We start from the raw sequence: 21,576 nt of genomic DNA, 5'->3' as shown, positions 1-21,576 counted from the left end.
ATGCTTTCTAAGTGGGGGCATAAATTAGGGATGTGGAACTAACACATGCAAACTACTATATCTAAAATAAACAAGGTCCTACTGCACAGCATAGGGAACTATGTTTAATATCTTGTAATAAACCATGATGGAAAAGGGTACAAAACACACAGACACACACATATCGGAATCACTTTTGCCAGAAACTCACACAGCCTTGTAAATCAACGATATTTCAATTCTTAAACTAGTTCTGATTCTAATTCATTCTGCGTGGTGTCAGTGTTGAGAACTGGTTCTGTCGGGCTGAAAGACTGTCCTTTCTGCTTCAGAACCCCACGCAGGCAGCAGGGTGGCTCTGAGGCCACAGGCTCCCAAGTCAACACTTACTGGATTTGCACTCACACAGCCAGCCACTGTTCCACAAACACGGCTGCTTTGCCAAGGTGCCCGGCTGTAACTGGGTTTCTAACCACAGCTGCACAGTGTATCTAGAACACGCTATCCCCCACAAACCTCTAGGCTCTGGTCTGGAGCCCAAGTCCCTGACCAAGACTCCCTCTTTTATCTTGGGGGAACTTTTACATTTTCTTGCTAACAGTGCCAGGGCCATCTCAGTTCTTAGGAAGCTGAATCTCAGAAGGGAAGGGGAGAGGGCCTTGATTCCTCTCCTGGAAGACTCTTGGTAAGTTCAATTTGGCACATGACAGGGGATACTGAGAACAATCTTTGTCAATATTCCTTCACCAGAGACATGAATATCAACTCACTTGTATTGTCATTATCAACAGTATTCAGGGAATAACCCAAGAAGATCCAGAGGGCCAATGTCTTGCTGCCCCTCCAGCCAAAAACAAATTAAAACAAACAAATATATATTTTTGTGAAAGAGAGATAGAAGAAAATATTTTCCCCTGCTATAATTTTACATATTAAAGGGGGAGGGTCTCTCTATAGAAGCCCCTGTTAAATGGATCATAAGGTGTGTTCTGCTTCAGAGAGAATCAAGATCCCAAGAATTCTCTCCTGAATTTCTTCCACTGAATTAAAGCCCTAACCACCCTCCCACCCCCTATCCCCCCCTCCCCCATAAGCTTCTTGGAAGCCAGTCCTCACCTCTTAGTGAATCAAACTCCTAGTGGAGAAATCTCCAAAACTTTTAGGTCGGGGGAAAAATTCCAGCATTTGCCAATATGGTTTGGACTCATTAATTTTCTGACCCTAAAAAGGTTATCATTTCTATGGAGAGGAGAAACAAATGGAACTTGTATGATGGTCTTAAATCCCTCATTCTGATACTTGAACACTATTTTCTGAAATACTTTACATCGAGGAACTTAAGACACAAATTAAAACATAGCATACACTGCTAGAGCTCTCTTGATGTGGGATATTTTATACTTCAGCTCTGCTGGTCCAATCAATACAAATCACTTGGATTCTGTGGGAAAACTCAGTAAAGGTTCTATAAAGTGGTCACAATGTGGGGACAATTTTTGCTAATTCATTCCCAAAGGAGCTCTCTTTGGAATACCAGTAATAAAGGCAAAGGCTAACTTGCCATTGATAGAACACTGTGTTACAGAAAGGCTTTTGGGTAGAATTGTTATTGTGTTTTAGGTTAATTTTAGTGAACGTATAACTGGCTTCCCTAGTGGCTCAGACAGTAAAGAATCTGCCTGCAAGGCAGGAGACCTGGGTTCGATCCCTGGGTCAGGAAGATCCCCTGAAAAAGGAAATGGCAACCCATTCCAGTATCCTTGCCTGGAGAACTCCATAGACAGAGGAGTCTGGCCAGCTATAGTCCATGGAGTGGCAAAGAGTCGGTCATAACTGAGTGATTAACACACACAGTGAACATATTTGCCTTCCACTCTAATGCATGCCCATATCCTATGAAACAGTAAGTAATTTAACCTTTTTGGCTGCTCCGCCTAGCTTATAGATCTTAGTTCCCTGAGCAGGGATCAAATCTGGGTCCCAGAAGTGAAAGCACTGATTCCGAATCACTGGACCGCCAGGGAATTCCCAGTAAGTGATGTTTTAATAGGATTATAATATATGTAACACATATCATGTACTTAGAGATGAAATATCCAGGAAAAATATTTCCAAAGCTGATTATTTCTTGGGATTTCCTGTGTCCTACTTGATACGTATATTCACAAAGGGAGCTGCTTTTAGTTATCTAAGACCCTACTGTATTTATTACTTCAACTTGCAAGTTTTATTTGGATTTCCAAATGTGTAAATTTCAACATGTTTTATTAGTGAGGTTACAGCAATAAAGGAACAATTTTGAGGCTCATTTAACACCTATAAATTTCCCTGTTTGCAATGTAAAAGAAATGGCCTCAGCAGACCACATGTCTGCTCATATTTCAAAGAATATGAAATCTAAACACATTTTAAGTTACTCTATATTGAGAGCTCTCTTCTTCCATAAAACATTTATGGGCTCATTGTTTATATTTTTATAAAAATGATACCTGACTCTGAACAGATTTATTATATGAAAATTATTTTTTCAAATAGCTATATTTGAGAAGCCATATAAAAGTTAGTTGATTATAAATCAACAATTACAATCAACCTGAAAAATGCTAAAAAGACATTGATCAAAATATTTGAAAATGTACGTGTATACAAAGCCTGCACACAAATGTTTATAGCACTTTTATCTATAATTGCAAAACTGTAAGTAACAAAGATATTCTTCAACAGGTGAAAAGATGAACAAACCATGATACATCACTATCACAGAAAATTATTTGGTGATAAAGAGAAATAAGCTAAGAAAGCTTAATAATACATGAATGACTCAATTACAGACTGCTAAGTGAAAGAAGCCAGTCTATACAGATTACATACTCTAGGGTTCCAATTATACGACAGTGAGGAAAACATAAAACTGTAGAAATGGTGAAAAGATCAGTAATTGTCAGAGTTCCAGGAAGAATAGGTGAAGTCCAGGAAAAACAGTGACAGACTTTATTTTCTTGGGCTCCAAAATCACTGTGGATGGTAACTGGAGCCATGAAATTAAAAGATGCTAGATCCTTGGAAGAAAAGCTACGACAAACCTAGACAGCATATTAAAAAGCAGAGACATTACTTTGCCGACAAAGGTCCATCTAGTCAAAGCTATGGTTTTTCAGCAGTCATGTATGGATGTGAGAGTTGGACCAAAAAAAGGCTGAGCACCAAAAAATTGATGCTTTTGAACTGTGGTGCTGGAGGAGACTCTTGAGAGTCCCTTAGATAGCAAGGAGATCAAACTAGTCAATCTTAAAGGAAATCAATCCTGACTATTCATTCGGAGGGATTGATGTTGAAGCTGAAACTCCAATACTTTGGCTACCTGATGCGAAGAGCTGACTCATTGGAAAAGACCCTGATGCTGGGAGAGATTGAAGGCAAGAGGAGAAAGGATGACAGAGGATGAGATGACTGGATGGCATCACCTACTCAATGGACATGAGTTTGAGCAAGCTAGGGGAGATGGTGAAGGATAGAGAAGTCTGGCATGCTGCAGTTCATAGGGTCACAAACAGTTGGACGTGATTTAGTGACTGAACAAGAAGGAGATATTTTAGGGCAATGAGTCTATTCCGTATTATAATGTAATAGGGGATAGTGAATACTATGTGTTCGTCAAAACCCACTGACCTTTACAGTATGAAGACTGATCCTTGATGCATGTAAGTTTAAAAAGTATATTTAAGAGTTGGGGTATCGCAGGATGGAAAGTAGAATGTGACATAACAAGCTAATTATATGACAACTATACAAAACAACCTTTCTAAAGGGTGGGATGAAGAGAAAGGTGATGACCTGAGCAACTTTGGAAATAGATCCTATAAAACTGAGGGCAAAAGGCACTGCATGTAAGCCCTGTGGCCCTAGCGGGTTGCCGTTTCCAACTGCATTGTAATTTCAGGCTCGCTCTCATTCCACTCCTCCTCCTACCAAGGCAACAGGCTAACAGCACAATCTTCTCTTCTTTCCGGTCTCAGTTCCACTGCTTACCAGCTGGGTGAGCTTGGTCTCGCCGCCTGACCTTTTGGAGCCCCAGTTCCCCACCTGAAAAAGTACCTCAGGAAGGAATGTTGCTTGGGTGAAATAAGCCAAGATTTCTAAAGTGTTTGGCGAACTTGGCAATGTCATTTTTATCACTAATGTTGATATAGGTATTGTCCTTATTACCAACTGACCAGGGGTTTGTAGAGGTTTCAGCACCCACTTGGGCTCTACAGAGAACACCCATTGGCAACTTAACCTTTTCTCATTCTCGGTTTGATAAGTAGGTTGTGTCCAACAAACCACACAATTATTGTTGGGATCTGGGCTATGATTCCATTTACTGTCAGACCAATGCCTCTTTTAGACTGCCAGGAAACCAAAGGGCTCATTTTCAAGTTTCCTTCTTTCTTGGCCTCTTTTCCTGCCAGAGTTTATTTCCATGTGAACATGATCATTCATTCTAAATATTCCATGGGCTCCTGAAACTGGCCAGTTCTCCTTGATTCACTTCTCTCCTGAGGTCCATTTTTCTGACTTGATTTCTATGATATTTAAAGATCAGTTTTTGTCACAAGATAAAGACTGCAGTGTCTGAGAAGTGTAGTTGATTATTTACCAGCAGGTTTAGCTCTGTGTATCAAGATTGACTGACCTCTTAAAATTTGTACATAGTCACCAAACAATTCAAAGAAATTTCTCAGTTCTGCTTTCTTCTCACTCTTTAGAAAGAGTCAGGTTGTCGGTCCTAGATTGCATTTGGTATTTTAAAAGACAAGCTTTACACTAGAAGATCAATATATCTAAAATAAAAACAAAGGTTTGGGAATAATTTTTATTGTTGAGGGTGGAGGGGGTCAAGCTAACAAAAGCTTGTTGTTGGCATTCCATGTCTGAGATGAAGATTATATAGAGGTAAATATCAGTGGCAGATTCCTGTTGAAATGAGTTATCTGTTCTTTTAAATCTCTAAATAGCCACCAAAGAAGAGAAAGGTTAAACCTTAATCTGTCTACCAGGCTATTTATTGTTCATAGCGGTCAATGATGCCTATAAAAGTATTGTCTTATTATGCAAAGTGCATTTAAGCAATGGGTGTTCTTTGAGCTGAGGGCTTCCCAGGTGGCTCAGTGGTAAAGAATCTGCCTGCCAACACAGGAGACATGCAGAAGATGCGAGTTCGATCCCTGGGTCGGGCAGATTCCCTGGAGGAAGAAATGGCAACCCACTCCACTATTATTGCCTGAAGAATCTTGTGGACAGAGGAGTCCACGGATTGCAAAGGGTTGATTAAGCAACAGAATGCACGTGCCTTGAGCTATACCTAAAAACATAAAATACTTTAAATAGTGATTGCTGTTATACCAAACTATTTCACTATTAAAGTGTTAGTTGCTCAGGCTTGTCTGACTCTGCAACCCCACGGACTATAGCCCACCAGGTTCCTCTGTCCATAGGATTTCCCAGGCAAGAATACTGGGAAGCCAGATTCTGGGAAGCCATTCCCTACTCCAGGTGATTGAACCCAGGTCTCCTACATTGCAGGCAGATTCTTTACTGTCTGAGACACCAGGGATTATTTTGAAACAAATTGAACAATAAGTTAGTGTATTCAAAAACAAAAAATAAAGATCAGGTCCAGCAGGGTGCTCACGACTTCTACGGGTCAGGGTGCCTTGCTGTGCACACCCAGGCAAAGGAGATTATGCGTTTGCTCTTCTGACAAAAAGTTTCTAAGCAGGAAGTTTCCCCCATATGCCCCATTACAGTCACAGCTACCTGTCTGGGGTCCTAGTAGTTCCCAAGTGCATCCTAATTCCAACAGGAGGGCCTTTGGGAAGCAGGTCCCCTCCTGCAGCGACAGCAGCATAAGATAGACATCACAGGCCACAGCCCCTTGGTGATTAATTCTGCTGTCTCCTCTGGGCCTCATGGAGGTCCCTCAGTGGGTCAGTTTTCCTGTTTCACTGCAGTAGCAGAAAGCTAAGTCTGGGTACTAGAGGTTATCTTGTTCAATCCACTTGCAAAAGCCATTCTCAGCATAAACGTTCCAGGTTCAGAGGAAAGTTTAGTTTTCATCAAAAAGAATACTCTTATACGGAGCTCAAAAGTAATTGTTAATAACACAGGTTAATTGTTTCTTTTTAACAGATGGAAGATTTTCAGAGACATTTTCAAAGGCGATTTTGTCTGTAGCTCATTATCATGTCAACAAATACACTGTGAGTTAGTTTTCAATTAGCATCATTATTGTGAAAATCCTTTTGTCAAAGATACTCACATAAAACAGGTCCTCCTTCTCTCCTGGGAGGGGACCTGTGATGGTTGAAACTTGAAGCTGCTTCTCTCCACACCTTACCCTCAGCCACTCCAGAAGGCTTTAAGCCTGGAGGAAACGGGAGAAAGGGGCTGGTTAGGGAACAGCAGCATGTCCTAAATCTGGGTGCAGGCATAAGCTCCCAGGTGGGAACCAGGGGAAGAGTTTATGTATGTTCCCATTTTTCCCCCCAAGTTTAAGACGTCCAATGTCTGCAATTACTTATACCTAAAACATCTCCTGAGACTTTCTCTGATTGGGAACATTTTGCTGTTACTGTTACTTGTTTTTTAGGAAATACTAATCAGCCTGCTTTTCAAATTTAATACCAATGCTTTTAAGATTATTGCTTAGGTTCTATATCATGAACTGGCACTGTCATTAATTTGGGGAAATTTTTCTATTTGGTGGCTTCCCTGGTGGCTCAGACAGTATAGAATCTGCCTGCAATGCGGGAGACCTGGGTTTGATCTCTGGGTTGGGAAGATCCCCTGGAGGAAGAAATGGCAACCCACTCCAGTATTCTTGCCTGGAAAAGCCCATGGATGGAAGAGCCTGGCAGGCTATAGACCATGGGGTATCAAAGAGGCTGACACAACTGAGAGGCTTCACTTTCTTTCTTTCTGGTGGATCAGAGGGTAGAGAATCTGTCTGCAATGTGGGAGACCCAGGCTCGATCCCTGGGTCAGGAAGATCCCCTGGAGAAGGGAATGGCTACCCACTCCAGTATTCCTGCCTGGAGAATTCCATGGACTTAGAAAAGCCTGGCAAGTTGCAGTCCATGGAGCAGCAAAGAGTTGAACACAACTGAGTGACTAACACTTTCTATTTGTAATAAACTTTGATTGGACATAAGAGTGATTTTATATATATATATATGCACACAGGCACGCTAAGTCACTTCAGTCGTGTCCGACTCTATGGCAACCCCATAGACGGCAGCCCACTAGGCTCCCCTGTCCCTGGGATTCTCCAGGCAAGAACACTGGAGTGGGCTGCGATTTCCTTCTCTCTCATATATATACATATATATATATATATATATATACACATACATACATACATAAATATATAAGACATACACACATAGACATACACACTGGGTTGGCTGAAAAGTTCATTCGATACAACCAGGAATGCTTTCCCCCCTGCTCTTCATCTAGATGATCCTGCTCTATTATAATCTTTCTAACTCCTGGAAGTCTGCTCAAAATTGAATTAAAACAACAATGACTAAACAATAGTTAACAGATGCTACAACCCCACTTCACTCCAAACAGAATGAAATGCCTTTCATGCCTTTATTCTGAGGCACAGAATAGATTTCATCTTTAGTCATTTTATGTTTTGTTTTACAGTGATGGATAACATTTGGGTAAAGACCTGATAAGCTGGGATGGTTGTTGTTCAGTCGCTAAGTCATGTCCAACTCTGCAACCCATATCAAAATAAGACATCTGGATGGTGAGGAAAACTTGGCAAAAACACACAAAGAAACTGTGAAAGGGGAAAGATCCTCAGCCAACCGCCTTCCTGAATCACAGTGGCCATTCCTCCTGCTCCTCCTCCCTCCTCTCCTCTGCTTTTTCTGCCCTTATCTCTCTCTCCCTCTCTCTCTCTCTCTCTCACACACATGCACTCTTCTCCTAAGGTAAAAACCACTCTGTGCTCTCTGCCTGTCTGTTTCTCTCTCTTTCTCTCTCTCTCTCTCTCTCTCTCTCTCTCTCACACACACACACACACACACACTCCTTAAGGTAAAAATCACTCTCTGTGCTTTCTGTAAATGCCTCAGGTTCTACACTTCATTGCTGTGACAGTCCACCTCCCTGAGGTGCCTGTGCAGACCAGCTATTTCCTTCCATCAAGAAGCTGTTAGCTCACTCCCACCTGGTTTGGAAGAATCCAGGGGGCTGTTCTCCGTCTCGCAGCCCCGTCTCTCTCCACTGCCTTCTCTCCCCAGTCTTGGCTGCAGTGGCCTGGCAGGCAGGCTGGTGAGGGATGAAGCAGACAAAGGTCCACTTGTAACCTCCTTCCAGCACCTCCTCTTTTCTCCTTTTGCCCAAACTCACCCAGTGAGTTGGAGCATTTAAGGAGATTCCTCTGCCAAGAAGACCAAAGGAAAGAAGAAGAAAAAGGGTATGTACTTTTTCCTTAAAAATCATTTTAGGTTGTTGTTTCTGCTGCAAACTACTGCTATAGAATAGGGCAGAAGTGTTTTTGTGTCTGAGTCAGAAGAGAAAGGGAGATGGAGAAAGCCTCAGAGGAGGTGATGAGAAAAAAGATACTTCCCAAGTTAGAGGGAAAGAATCAGATGAAAAGAGAAGAGAAAATGTACATTTCTTAACAGGAAAGGCATTTAATTGGGGGCTTTAAAGGAGGCAGCTCCCTCACTGTTGGTCCTTATTAAAGCCCCCCATCTTCTCTGAATCTGGCCCCACAATTTCACTACTCAGGACTATGTGAGACTGTTGGAAGTATATGAGCTCCTTTTCAAGGCATGAGCTGTATCTCTTTATTCCTACTTTACATGAAGTATAAAAACAGTGAGAAAGCAATGTTTGTCTTTTTTTTTCCTTTTGAAAAATCCTGATTCCTAAAAAGAAACTGGTATAAATATGTGAGACAAAGAGGGAATTCACAGAATTTATCCTCGGCACCCCCAGGATGGAATACAACACAGTGTCTATACTGCTACAATAAAAGGAACTCTTTTTTCCTTTGGGACTTATGAAAATTCCTCTTTAAAGGTCCTTCACTTAGTTACACAAGCTGTGAAAAGCTCTCCCAAATACTGCAGTGGTGATGATTTCAGGGAAATAATGAGAATGATGTAAGCCTGCATATTCATAGCACCCTCTGAGATGCTCGAAGGCAGATCACCTTTGGGGCTGATGTGGACTTTGTTTTTCCACTGATGAGGGTCTCTTGGAGCTGACTGCCTGTTTTAAAGATGCTTGGAAGGCTTATTCACATTGTAATACCACTTCTGTTCCTTTAACCTACACTTTGAGAAGTTTCAATTCAGTGCTCAGTCATTCCAATATAAATCTCTTCTGGTACAGTTAATAAGAAAGAGAGGGAATTGTAAAAAAAAAAAAAAAATCATTGATTTTCATCGGCCAGGAAAGATGAATGGAAACCGTCATGGACTGGATGGCAGTTTTCATCTCTTCCAACTATTTGATATTTTAAATGTCAAGCTCTGGGTTGGAATTTTCATTGCTTTTGCAGCCTTCACTTCTTTCTGGCCGTGTTACAAAAGGAATCAGAAAAAGGGCTGCCCTTTCTAATTCATCAATTCTGCTTCATCCCGTGCTCTTAATGCCAGTTTCTAGAACAAACATCAGCTGTCTGCAGGACCATTGCTCCCTGAAGGTCTGAACGCTTTCACGACATAATCCTACAAGTTTTGGCCATTAAATGAGATAATTTTTCTTTTTCAGTTTCTCCTTAAGTCCAGCCATTCAAAAGCTTGCTGGTGCCAAATACCCTTACACAACCAACATTTGCAGTCCCCTCCCTATATGATGGTGGCAGTGATTTATTGTTTAACCGGAAACATCTTGCCTACAGCCCTATATCCTCTGCATTGATCTTCTTAAAATAAGGCCACTATTGAGGGAATTTGAGGGAGAATGGATGCATGTACATGCATGGCTGAGTCCTTCACTGTTCACCTGAAACTGTCACCACATTGTTAACTGGCTATACCCCAATACAAAATAAAAAGCTCAAAAAAATTTTATCCAGGGTTATGATTAATCAGACATTTATCAGGTGATCTATATTTTTTGATGTTTTTCATCTGAACTGTATTTGTTAATATCAATTATTAAACACATAAAATGAGATACAATATAACTTTATTGTAAAAAATAATGCCACTATCCTATCGGGATAGGAATGATATCTTACAACATTAGGAACAATGTTAGTTACATAAAATTGAATTCAAAAAAACCAATTGGTAACTCTCTAAAGATCTCTTGTTATTTCCTCAGATGTTCAGTTTTTAGCTTTATTTGCTGTTGTAATTTGCATGTATTCCAGGAGGAATTTAAAGGGCAGGTCCTTCAACAGAACGAGGGGGAAAAAGAGACCAATTTGCCTCAAATTGATCAAAATAATTTCACTCTTGTTGGCACTTGAAAATATATGGTCTTGATGGATTGCTAAGGATGAAGGTCAGTGTCTTTTAAAAAAAAACAAACCAATGTATCATGGGAACATACTGGTTCAGACATTTCCCCACTTGCAGAATAATAGTTAAAGCTATTTATCTGTACTTAAGTAACGGAAGAAGAGAAGACTTCAATTCAAACAGGTAATTTATAAAGCGTTTTTTTTTTTTTTTTTTTTAAAAAAAAGCTTCAAGCGAGTACTTGCCAGGTATGGAACTTTCCACCCTAGTATGTGACTAAGGCAGACAGAAACACCATTCTGTGCTCTGGCCTGGACACAGCCAGAGAGGCACGCGGTGTGGCACCATACCCACTGCCTTCTCTAGCAATTTACTTGTTCCTTCTTTCAGCGGATGCTGTGTGAGCCCATCCTGTGAGCCTGGCCTGGAAGCAGGCCTCTGAGAGGTGAGGGAGGAGGAAAAGGTGCATGCCCTGACTTCACGGAGCTGGCATCGCCTCCTCCAGTCCCCGCATCGCTCCCAGTCCCGCATCGCCCCCTCCCCACTCCCTCCAGTCCCCGCACAGAGGCTGGCCCAGGCCTCCGCCCCTCATCTCTTCTCGTCCCAGTCTGTACTCACTGCCCTGCGGTCCCACCACGACAAAGACAAAGCAATAAGTATCCCCATGACCCTCAAATTCATACCTCCAGATTTGCATTCAGCTGTCTACCCAACATCTTCATTTCACATCTGATGGGCATCTCAGATTAACTCGTCCAGAAATTTACTCTTAAATCCCCCTCAGCTCAATAAATGTCAGTACCATTCAGGTCAGAAACCTAATAGGCATCTTGGAGTCTTTCTCTCTCACTTCATCTCTTCCATCAACTTCTTTCTCCGACATACTTCCCACCAAGAACATAAATATTAGTTTCCCAGTGTCCCTGGCCATCTCCATTTCTCCTTCTCCACATCCCTGCCACTGCATGGGAGGCTCAAGAGGGAGTGGATATATGTGTATGTATAGCTGATTCATTTTGTTGCACAGCAGAATCTAACACAACATTGTAAAGCAACTATATCACAATTAAAAAAAAAAATTAGAAGTCCTAAGTGAGGTTCACAACCGTCCTCTCCACATTGAAACTCTACTTGATTTTTACACTATCCGTGCTTTTCTTTATTTTCCATGCCTTACACTAAGTATTACTATTTTTTTTAGAAAAATAATTTTTCTTAAACAAATCTAACGGCTTTCATTAGAACTGTCTAATAGAAAGAAAGCATAAGATGTTAACAGTCATGAAATGAGCTTAAGAACAAGCTACACTTAAATGTGGGAAATATAAGAAAGGCGATAGGAGCCCAAGCTGGCGAAATGAATGAGTTTGTTCAAAAGCCACAAGAAATAAACAAAATTAAGCTGGATTACCAAAAATAAGAACATGATTACATAGTAAAAAACTAGGAAGATCACAGCTCAAAAAGATATGAAAAATGCCAGCGATCTAAAGTAACAGAAAAATTCTAATACATTAAGGCAAAAAGATTAAAAAGAGCTTACAGCTCTCCTCCCAACTCCTCCCCATACTCCCAATCTTTTGAAAGACAGGAATCAGGCGAGGGAGGTTACAGAAAAGGCAGCTGATGTTTGCTGTTGAATCTTCTCATAAATGTACACATACATAGAAATATATATATTTTTAAGTCAGGTATGAGCTAGTAATCCAGAACAAACGCTAGTTTTGACAAAAATCAAGCAAACAAACAAAAACCAGAAATTGGGATATACATTTTAAAGTCAGACTATTTAGAAAAAGTTAAATACAATGAATTAATTTAAATTAAAACAATAGTACCTGATGACATGCAAATTGAAGGATGTAGCAGCTCACTACCCTCTTCCAGTTATAAACAGCTCTCTGCAACTAGCTATTGAGTTTAGCAATCCGAGAGACACATCCTTCTCTGGCTGTAAGCATCTAGAGATGAGGATATATTATTTATTCTTTCACTAACGTGACAGGCACTGTTAAGGGTGCTTGGGATGGATACATCTCAGAAAAAACCCTGCCTTCCTGGAGCTTCCGTTCAATTTGGGGGAGACACAATAAGAATATTTTATAATAATTTAGAGGTTTATAAATGCCAAGGAAAATTAGAGCAAGAAAGGCAGATTAAGAATCTGTGAAGGAAGATAGAATTTTATTTCAAAAAATTTTTCTTGTTGTTGAAATACAGCATAGTTGATTTATAATGTTGTGAAATTTTTATTGTTGTTGAAATACAGTATAGTTGATTTATAATGTTGTGTTAGTCACTCAGTTATATATTCTTTTTCAGATTCTTTTTTATTATAAGTTATTACAAGACATTTAGTACACTTCCCTGGGCTATAGGGCAGGAGTTTGTTATTTATTTTATACGTTGTTGTCATTTAGTCGCTAAGTTGTGTCCAACCCCTTTGTGACCTCATGGACTGTAACTCGCCAGGCTCCTCTGTCCATGGGGTTCTCCAGGCAAGACCACTGGAGTGGGTTGCCATGCCCTCCTTCAGGGGATCTTCCCCACCCAGGGATGGAACCCCATCTCTTATGTCTCCTGCATTGGCAGGTGGGTTCTTTACCACTAGCGCCACCTGGGAAGCCCTTGTGACCTTAGAAATAACACCAAAAACACATTCCATTGAAAAAAACTGAGAAAGTATACTTCATTAAATTTAAACTTTTCCTTCTTTTAAAATTTTAAAACATTTGCTTATTTTAAATAAGAAGGTGAAAAGGAAAGTCATAGATGAAGTAAATGTTTGGAAAGTATATATCTAATAAAGAACTTGTGTTCAGAATATACAAAGAACCCTCACAACTCAAGAACACAATCCAACTTTTTTTAAATGGGAAAAGATTTGGACAGGTCAACAAAGAAGATACACAGATGAAGAAAACATATGAAAGAGGTTTAATACCACTAATCATTAAGGAAATGGTACATAAAACCACAAGACACCTATCAGAGTGTACAAATTAAAAATACTGACCGTATCAAGTGTTGGAGAGGACGTAGACAAACTGGAACTCTTGCAGACTGCTGGTGGGAATTTTAAATGGTACAACCACTTTGGAAAAACAATATAGCAATTCCTTAAAAAGTAAAACATACACCCACCAGTTATTCCAGTCATAGGTATATGCTCAAGAGTAATGAAAGCTATCCCCTGGAGAGGAAAATCTCAAGGACAGAGGAGCCTGGTGGGCTACAGTCCACGGGGTGGCAAAGAGACACACACAGCTGAGCACACACACACATGCACACAATGAAAGCTACGATCTTGCAAAGCCTCATACACAAGTGTTCACAACAGCTTTGCAACAGCCTGAAACTTAAAAAAAACCCTCAAATATCCATCAACAGATGGATGGATAACAATTTATAGCACACATAATGCAACAATTCTCAGCAATAAAAAGGAGTCAGCTATTGATGCAGGCAATGGACAGCTATATATCTCTCAAAGTAAGTATGCTGAGTGATAAAAGCCAGATTAAAAAAGAGTGCATATTTTATGACTCCATTGATATGAAACTGGAGAAAATGCACCTTAATCTCGGGGGAGAAAACAGGTCAGTGGTTGTCTGGATGGGAGTGGGGGCAGGGAGGAGACAGGTGGATGACAGGAGGGCAGGAGGAGACAGGGCTGATGGGTCCCCTCACTATCCTGACTACAGTGATGGTATAAGGGGACATACATGTGCCTGAACAAACTGTACCCTCTAATAGCTGTCCTTTAGTATATGTCAATTTTACCTCAATAAAGCTCTTTAAACAAAAACTTTGCTTACATAGTAGAGTTCTGTCTTAGACTTCAATATGACTTCAGTATGTCTTTTAAAGTTTAATGACTGTGGTGATTCCTAGCATATATTAAATGCTCAATTAACAAGATATTCAATCATCCTTCTTTGAAGAGTAATCTGAAAAAAATGTCAGGAAATGTAACTCTTTTTTTTGTTTTAACATCAATTACCTTATGGAGATAAAGAAGGCCTGAATCAGAAGTAACTGAGAGCTAAAACACCTCACAGAATTACATTAAAAAAAAAAAATACAACTTATGTTACAATTTGCAAAGTGTAAGGTATTATTATTGGAAGGTATTATTCTATCTATACTGGATTGTGATGTAATACAACACTGTAGGGTCTTGTTCTCTCAAATCTGAAAAAAATATAAAGTGAAATAGATCTCATTTTTTGGTCTTTCCTTTCACTAGTATTTGGAGGTAAGAATTAAATTAAATATTTATAATTCTAAGAAAATATATAAGCAAGGCCAAAAATGACTAATTCAAATCAGAATATGAAATAAAATCTAAAACTCTGTCAGAGTATGAAAGAGTAGTTTCAGTTTCTAAACTCATAAAAGAATCTGCCTGCAATGCGGGAGACCTGGGTTCGATTCCTGGGCTGGGAAGATCCCCTGGAGAAGGAAATGGCAATCCACTCCAGTATTCTTGCCTGGAAAATCCCATGGACAGAGGAATACAGTCCATGGGGTCGCAACAATCAGACAGGACTTAGCGACTAAACCACCTAAACCACCAAACTCATAAAAAGCAGTGAGTGTCCTTCCTCAGATGATGTGAGTAGATCTGTATATACTAAAGAAATTGAATCAGTAATAAATAACCTCCCAAAACAGAAATCACCAAGGCCAGATGGGCTCCGTGGTGAACTCCACTAAACATTTAGGATACTTCAGCAATCTGAATGGCTGTGGTGTCTGATTCTGGCTCCTTCACTATCTTGCTAGTCCCCCTTTACTGCAAAAGCCTCTATTCTCTTCCTGTTTAATATGTAGGCCAGAGAAGCCAGATTCAATAGATCATGAGTATTCCATGTTGTTGTTCAGTCTCCCAGCCCTGACTCTGCGAGGACTCCGTGACTCCCCATGGAGTGCAGCACACCAGGCCTCCCTGTCCCACACCATCTCCCAAAGTTTGCTTCAGTTCATGTCCATTGCATTGGTGATGCCGTCCAAACATCTCATCCTCTTTTGCCCCCTTCTCCTTTTGCCTTCAGCCTTTCCCAGCATCAGGGTCTTTTCCAATGAGTCGTCTGTTCACATCAGATGACCAAAATACTGGAGCTTCAGCTTCAGCATTGGTCCTTCCAATGAATATTCAGGGTTGATTTCCCTTAAGAGTGACTGGTCTGATCACTGATTTGATTTTTAGTCTTCTCCAGCACCACAGTTCAAAGGCATCAATTCTTTGGCACTCTGCCTTCTTTTGGAATAGTCCATACAAATACTATACTGCAAGTATTATCTCCTAAAAGAGGAATTTAAACTTGCTTGGTATGACCACAAGAGTTCAAATTAGAACCGATGGGTGGAAGCCACAGAAAAATATTTTCCAGGAAGGGAAACATTAGAACTGTATCAGTGGAATATGTGGATTTAGTCAACAATTGAGTTCCCTATTACGGTAGGTGTCTAAGAACAGGCTAAAGGTCTCTTATGGGGAATTCAAGCCTCTGCTTTCAGCTGAGATGTAACCCATGTGGGAGAAGTGTCCACAAATTACTAAACTTATGAAAAAAAAAATCAGTCCCCTAAATAAGTCTGAAACTTTTAAAAACTTAACTGTAAATATATCTATAGAATATAATCAGTCAGCATCAGGATGAGTGGACTTTTTGTTTCTGTCAGGGTGGGGTCCAGGTTACTTGACAATGTTGTTAGGATATGTAAAGTCAAGAATCACTGTACACAATGATGATATCTGCTCTAGAAATTTACTTCAGTTTTATTATCTTAAAAGCAGTTTTTCTCTACTGAATACACTGGTAAAAAAGTGAATTTGGGGGACTTCCCTGGTAGTCCAGCAGGTAAGATTCAAGGGGCATGGGTTTAATCCCTGGTCAAGGAACTAAGATTTCGTGTGCCTCATGGTCAAAAATAAAAAACAAGAACATCCATGCCTGTGATGATAGTTACACAACTCTGCAAATATTCCAAAAATCATTGAATTGTGCAAGTAAAGCAAGTGAATTGTATGGTATGAAAATTACAGCTCAACAAAAAAAATTTTTTTAATGAATTTGAGTACTTGAAAATGCAAGTGGCTCTTCCCACTTTCTCCTCCCTCCCTCACACAACTCTCATTCAATATTTCTTTGTAGAGCTTGTTAAAGAAATATAACAAGTGATTTTTATTGTAGTCATAAAACTTTGAGAAAGACATTCAAGTAAAGTAGAAAAAAAATCACTTCCTACTCTTTCAATTTAAGAGTTGATGAGGACACTACAGAACTTTATGTTCAGATGAACTCCATCCTTTTAAAAAACCTACGAAACAAACAAACACTGACACATTTTGGATTTTCTTCTATCTCACAGCCAAGAGCCAAAATGAAATTTACAGTACTTGCTGTCGCCGTTGGACTAACTTTGCTGCTAGGAGTCCAAGCCATGCCTGCAAACCGCCTTTCCTGCTACAGAAAAATACTAAAAGATCGCAACTGTCACAGTCTTCCAGAAGGAGTAGCTGACCTGACAAAGATTGATGCCAATGTCCAGGATCACTTCTGGGATGGGAAGGGATGTGAGATGATCTGTTACTGCAACTTCAGCGAACTGCTCTGCTGCCCAAAGTAAGGAAATGCAGTCACAAAACGTATGGTTGTAAAACGTATGCATAACAACTTTCTTAAGACGCCTTCACAAGGAGTTTGCTGAAACTTCTCACCCTTTTCAATAAAATCCTATTCAGATCTCAGCTATTTTTTAGGATCATCAACATTATGTACTGAACTGAATGTTTTCATTTAAGAGACAGAGTTTGGCAGATTTTAGTAAAGCTAAATGAAAGACAAATTAAGAACACTCCAGTCTATTAAAAGGTTTTGGATAAAAGATCCCAGTGAACAGATCAAGTAATAGGATGGAAAGTTTGGTAACAGTGAGAGGAAAAACTTTCTAGTTCTATATATGAGTTAACCAGAAATTAACTAAATTGAAGTTTCTACCAACTTGGAAAGTAGATGTATTTTAAGTATAATACAAAGGTAGATGAATCAATAAAGATTTTTAGCTCTTGATTTTAATGTAATCTTTTCCAGGTTATTGGGGAGTCTCAAATACTATGATCTTGCCTATTTCATCTGAAATTAGTTTTTCCAAATTACTTTCAACATATGTCATCACAGTTTTTCATTTTTCTAAGAAATCTGCGAGATAGAACGGGCAGATAAAACCGCTTTATCAGGGAAAGGTGCAGAGAGGCAACATGACTAGCACCAACTACATAACTAGTTAATATCACCTCCGACACTAGAACCCAGGACTCCTGATATGGACCAGGTAATTTTTCTACCAAACCAGTTGGTTCTTAGGTGTGGTTGCCAGGACAGCAGCTCCGGTATTAGCTGAGTTCTTGTTAAAAATGTAATCTAACCTTGGACCCCAGACCAAACCAGCTGGATCAGAAACAATGGAGAGGAAGCAAAGCAATTATGGTTTAAACCCTTTGAGTGATTCTGATGCATCATAAAATGCATAACTTTGTGATTATGCATTTTATCTCATAATTTTGTGAGAATCACTTGATTAAACAATGATATCAAGAATGCAAGTTAACTGATTCCATAAAATGACTTAACTTTTCCTACATAAATGAAATGCCATGTAATATTAAAATATCATACTTAAAATTTTCTTATAAGATTGAAACTGATTTACTGAAATGTACTTGTAGTTATTTTATGATATAATTTTGTGATCATCCATTTTTAATGGATGAAATAGAAGTATGAATATATAAAGTAGTTTCTATCTGATTTAGGGTTACTGTTCTTGCATTAGCAACAAATAGCTAAGTATATTTCTTTTTTTTTTAACCTGTAAACACAAATTTTGCATCTTTTTTTTTTTCAGTTGCACTGAGATATAGTTAAATATAGCACTGTTCACATTTAAGGTGTACAGCACAATGAGTTGAAAGAAATAGACAGTTGACCCTCGAACAAGACATATTTGAACTGCATGGGTACACTTACCTGCAAATTTCTTTCTCTAAATACATACTATAGCACTATATCATCTATGATTGGCTGAATTCTCAGATGTTGAACTACAGGTATGGAGGACTGACTGTAAAGTTATTCACAGATTTTTGGTTGCACAAAAGGTCAGCACCCCTTATTGCTGTATTGTTCAAGGGTCAACTGTATTATGAAATGATTACCATAATAAGTGCAGTTAACACAAATCACCTCACATGGTCAAAAAATTGTTTTTCCTTGTGATAACTTTAGGATATCTTATCTCAGAAACTTTCAAATATATCACACACAGTGTTAGTTATAGTTATCATGTTGTACACTGTATGCTAAGTATATTTCTACTGAGCCATAATCACAATACTAGCTTGCACATACATATAATTTGATATTATTCCATGCATTTTTTCAAATGGAGTGCATTTTATTACAAACAGCCCTCATTTTCCTAATTAGTTTATCCATATTTTCCCACCTTAATAATTCCAAGTCCTGTGGATCATATTTTGATTACACATAACATTAGTACAGAAGGTAGCATCACATTTTTATATATCACCTTAAGTGATTTTTCCAACAAGAGTAAAGTTGAGTAGCTCAACATTTCATCTTTCCCTATAAAACCTAGAAATGTATTTATTTGCTTCCCTAGAAAATTTTAAACTTCTGTTTCTTATCAGTAGATTTAAACATTATGCCCATCCCCAACCATAACAGAGAAGTGAATTTTTTGGTATCATTGTAATGTTTTGAAGTCACCCAGTCTTTGCTTTTCTTTATCAATAAATGATAGCATCATGTCAATGGCAAATGGGGAAAAGTAGAAGGATTGATTACCTTCTTGATTTTTGTTGCTCCTGTGGAAAGTCTTCCCACTCATTCTCGTTGTACCTTGCTCACCTGAAAAGAACAGTTATGTCTGAAATCCTGGAAATCACTGTCCATTTTTAGCCCAGCAAAGACTAACATATATCTTAATTTCCAGCTGGATTTAATTCATGTTCTACTCTTTTTCAGAGATGTCTTCTTTGGACCAAAGATCTCTTTTGTGATTCCTTGCAACAATAACTGAAAATCTTCATGTATTCCAGACAAACCACCCATAATTCCCCGCAAACAGTGCTATAATAGTGTAACTGTATTTCTGGTTTCTGTGCAGTGCAATAAAGCACAGATTCTATAAATTCTTACTTGTCTAAGCAAACTTGTGTTAAATAAGTAGTAATAAAAATTCAATTTAATTTTTCTCTGTGGACATTGTTTAAAATTTTTCACTAGAAAATTTTCATCTACAAGGTGTTTAATATGCTTGATAAAAGAATGCTGTTTTCTAGATGCAGAGCCGTAACTGTGGATCAAAAATGAAGAATACTTTCACTTCTTCATTAACAGTTATTGACCATGTACACTTAATGGAAAGAACCAGAGATAAACTGAGGTTCTTGGAAGGGAAACTAGAAATTTTCTATTAAAAGTAAGAGGGGAAAAGGGAGTCAATATGTGAATAAATATTATGCATCTGTCAAGATAAATATTCTTAAACCAGTCTTTCAGATGCTAACTCAAGTTTAAGATATTTGCTAAAAAATCAAGACAGTATTTGAATAGAGTTCCAGCTCCAAAACACTCACATAGCTGTGTCCTTAAATCTATGCAGCGTACCTGTGACATGTCCCTTTTGGGGGGGAATAACAAAATACATATTAAAAGATATAGATGTTGGATGAGAATTAAAAAGTCACACAAATTTTAAAAGTAAATAAAACAGATTCTTTCAAAGATATCTTCTGGTTGTTACAGGCAGTATTGGACTATGCTCCATACCTTAGGAGTGTTCACTGACTGGTAGCCAGCAGAAGTAATTTCAGAAAGTCCTTCATGTTATAAAAATGTATTAAATACTTGCTCAGTGCCAGTTATTTGGGGATGTTACAATTTGGGAATGTAGTAATGAATAAGACGGACTTCTCTTCTTGGAATTTGTATTCTACCAAAACAGTAATCATTACAAATATTTATAAATGTGAAGCCTGCTGCTCCAAAGAAGAAGTATAGGATGCTTTATAAAGTATTGCTGTGGGGAATCATTTGAGAAGCATCACACATGTAGTAAAACTAGGAGATAACCATCTTGTGTATTAAAGTGACATTATTTCATTGAAATACATCCTTTGGGGTCCCTGATCTGTTTCTGAAGACCACATCCAGAACAGTATCTGGTATCTATTCAGTGTTCAATAGGAGTTACTGGGCTGAACAACGGATTAAAGACAATCTCTTTAACAAGTGGTGCTGGGAAAACTGGTCAACCACTTGCAAAAGAATGAAACTAGAACACTTTCTAACAGCATACACAAAAATAAACTCAAAATGGATTAAAGATCTAAACATAAGACCAGAAACTATAAAACTCCTAGAGGAGAACACAGGCAAAACACTCTCCGACATAAATCACAGCCGGATTCTCTATGACCCACCTCCCAGAATATTGGAAATAAAAGCAAAAATAAACAAATGGGACCTAATTAAACTTAAAAGCTTATGCACAACAAAGGAAACTATAAGCAAGGTGAAAAGACAGCCTTTGGAATGGGAGAAAATAATAGCAAATGAAGCAACTGACAAACAACTAATCTCAAAAATACACAAGCAACTCCTGTAGCTCAATTCTAGAAAAATAAACGACCCAATCAAAAAATGGGCCAAAGAACTAAATAAACATTTCTCCAAAGAAGACACATGGATGGCTAACAAACACATGAAAAGATGCTCAACATCACTCATTATCAGAGAAATGCAAATCAAAACCACAATGAGGTACCATTTCACACCAGTCAGAATGGCTGTGATCCAAAAGTCTACAAGCAATAAATGCTGGAGAGGGTGTGGAGAAAAGGGAACCCTCCTACACTGTTGGTGGGAATGCAAACTAGTATAGCCACTATGGAGAACAGTGTGGAGATTCCTTTAAAAACTACAAATAGAACTGCCTTATGACCCAGCAATCCCACTGCTGGGCATACACACTGAGGAAACCAGAACTGAAAGAGGCACGTGTACCCCAGTGTTCATCACAG

The 21,576-nt window shown here is 38.9% G+C and overlaps 2 protein-coding genes across 6 annotated transcripts in view; one reads left to right on the top strand and one right to left on the bottom strand.

The window, feature by feature from the left end:
* SAP30 (Sin3A associated protein 30) overlaps nucleotides 1–21,576 on the bottom strand; it is a 93,862-nt gene that overhangs the window by 49,573 nt on the left and 22,713 nt on the right. For 3 of the 5 annotated variants that reach the window (XR_001918410.1, XR_001918408.1, XR_001918409.1), the window contains exons 4-5: nucleotides 19,337–19,399; nucleotides 6,281–6,385 (exon numbers count right to left, since the gene is read on the bottom strand). The gene's annotated coding sequence lies outside the window, so the exon portion shown is untranslated. The remainder of the gene's footprint in view (nucleotides 1–6,280; nucleotides 6,386–19,336; nucleotides 19,400–21,576) is intronic. The other 2 variants (XR_001918411.1, XR_001918412.1) reach the window with 1 other exon arrangement.
* On the top strand, nucleotides 7,822–19,745 carry SCRG1 (stimulator of chondrogenesis 1). Its single transcript, XM_005683519.3, has 3 exons — nucleotides 7,822–8,455; nucleotides 16,839–17,092; nucleotides 19,517–19,745. Exons 2-3 carry the CDS (start codon nucleotides 16,851–16,853, stop codon nucleotides 19,569–19,571), a joined length of 297 nt encoding a protein of 98 aa, XP_005683576.1. The 5' UTR covers nucleotides 7,822–8,455; nucleotides 16,839–16,850; the 3' UTR covers nucleotides 19,572–19,745.

The sequence above is a fragment of the Capra hircus genome, chromosome 8 (genome assembly GCF_001704415.2).
Source record: "Capra hircus breed San Clemente chromosome 8, ASM170441v1, whole genome shotgun sequence".
Lineage (NCBI taxonomy): Eukaryota > Metazoa > Chordata > Mammalia > Artiodactyla > Bovidae > Capra > Capra hircus.
Note: the sequence above shows the minus strand (reverse complement) of the source record. Positions and strands in the feature narration are given on the sequence as shown.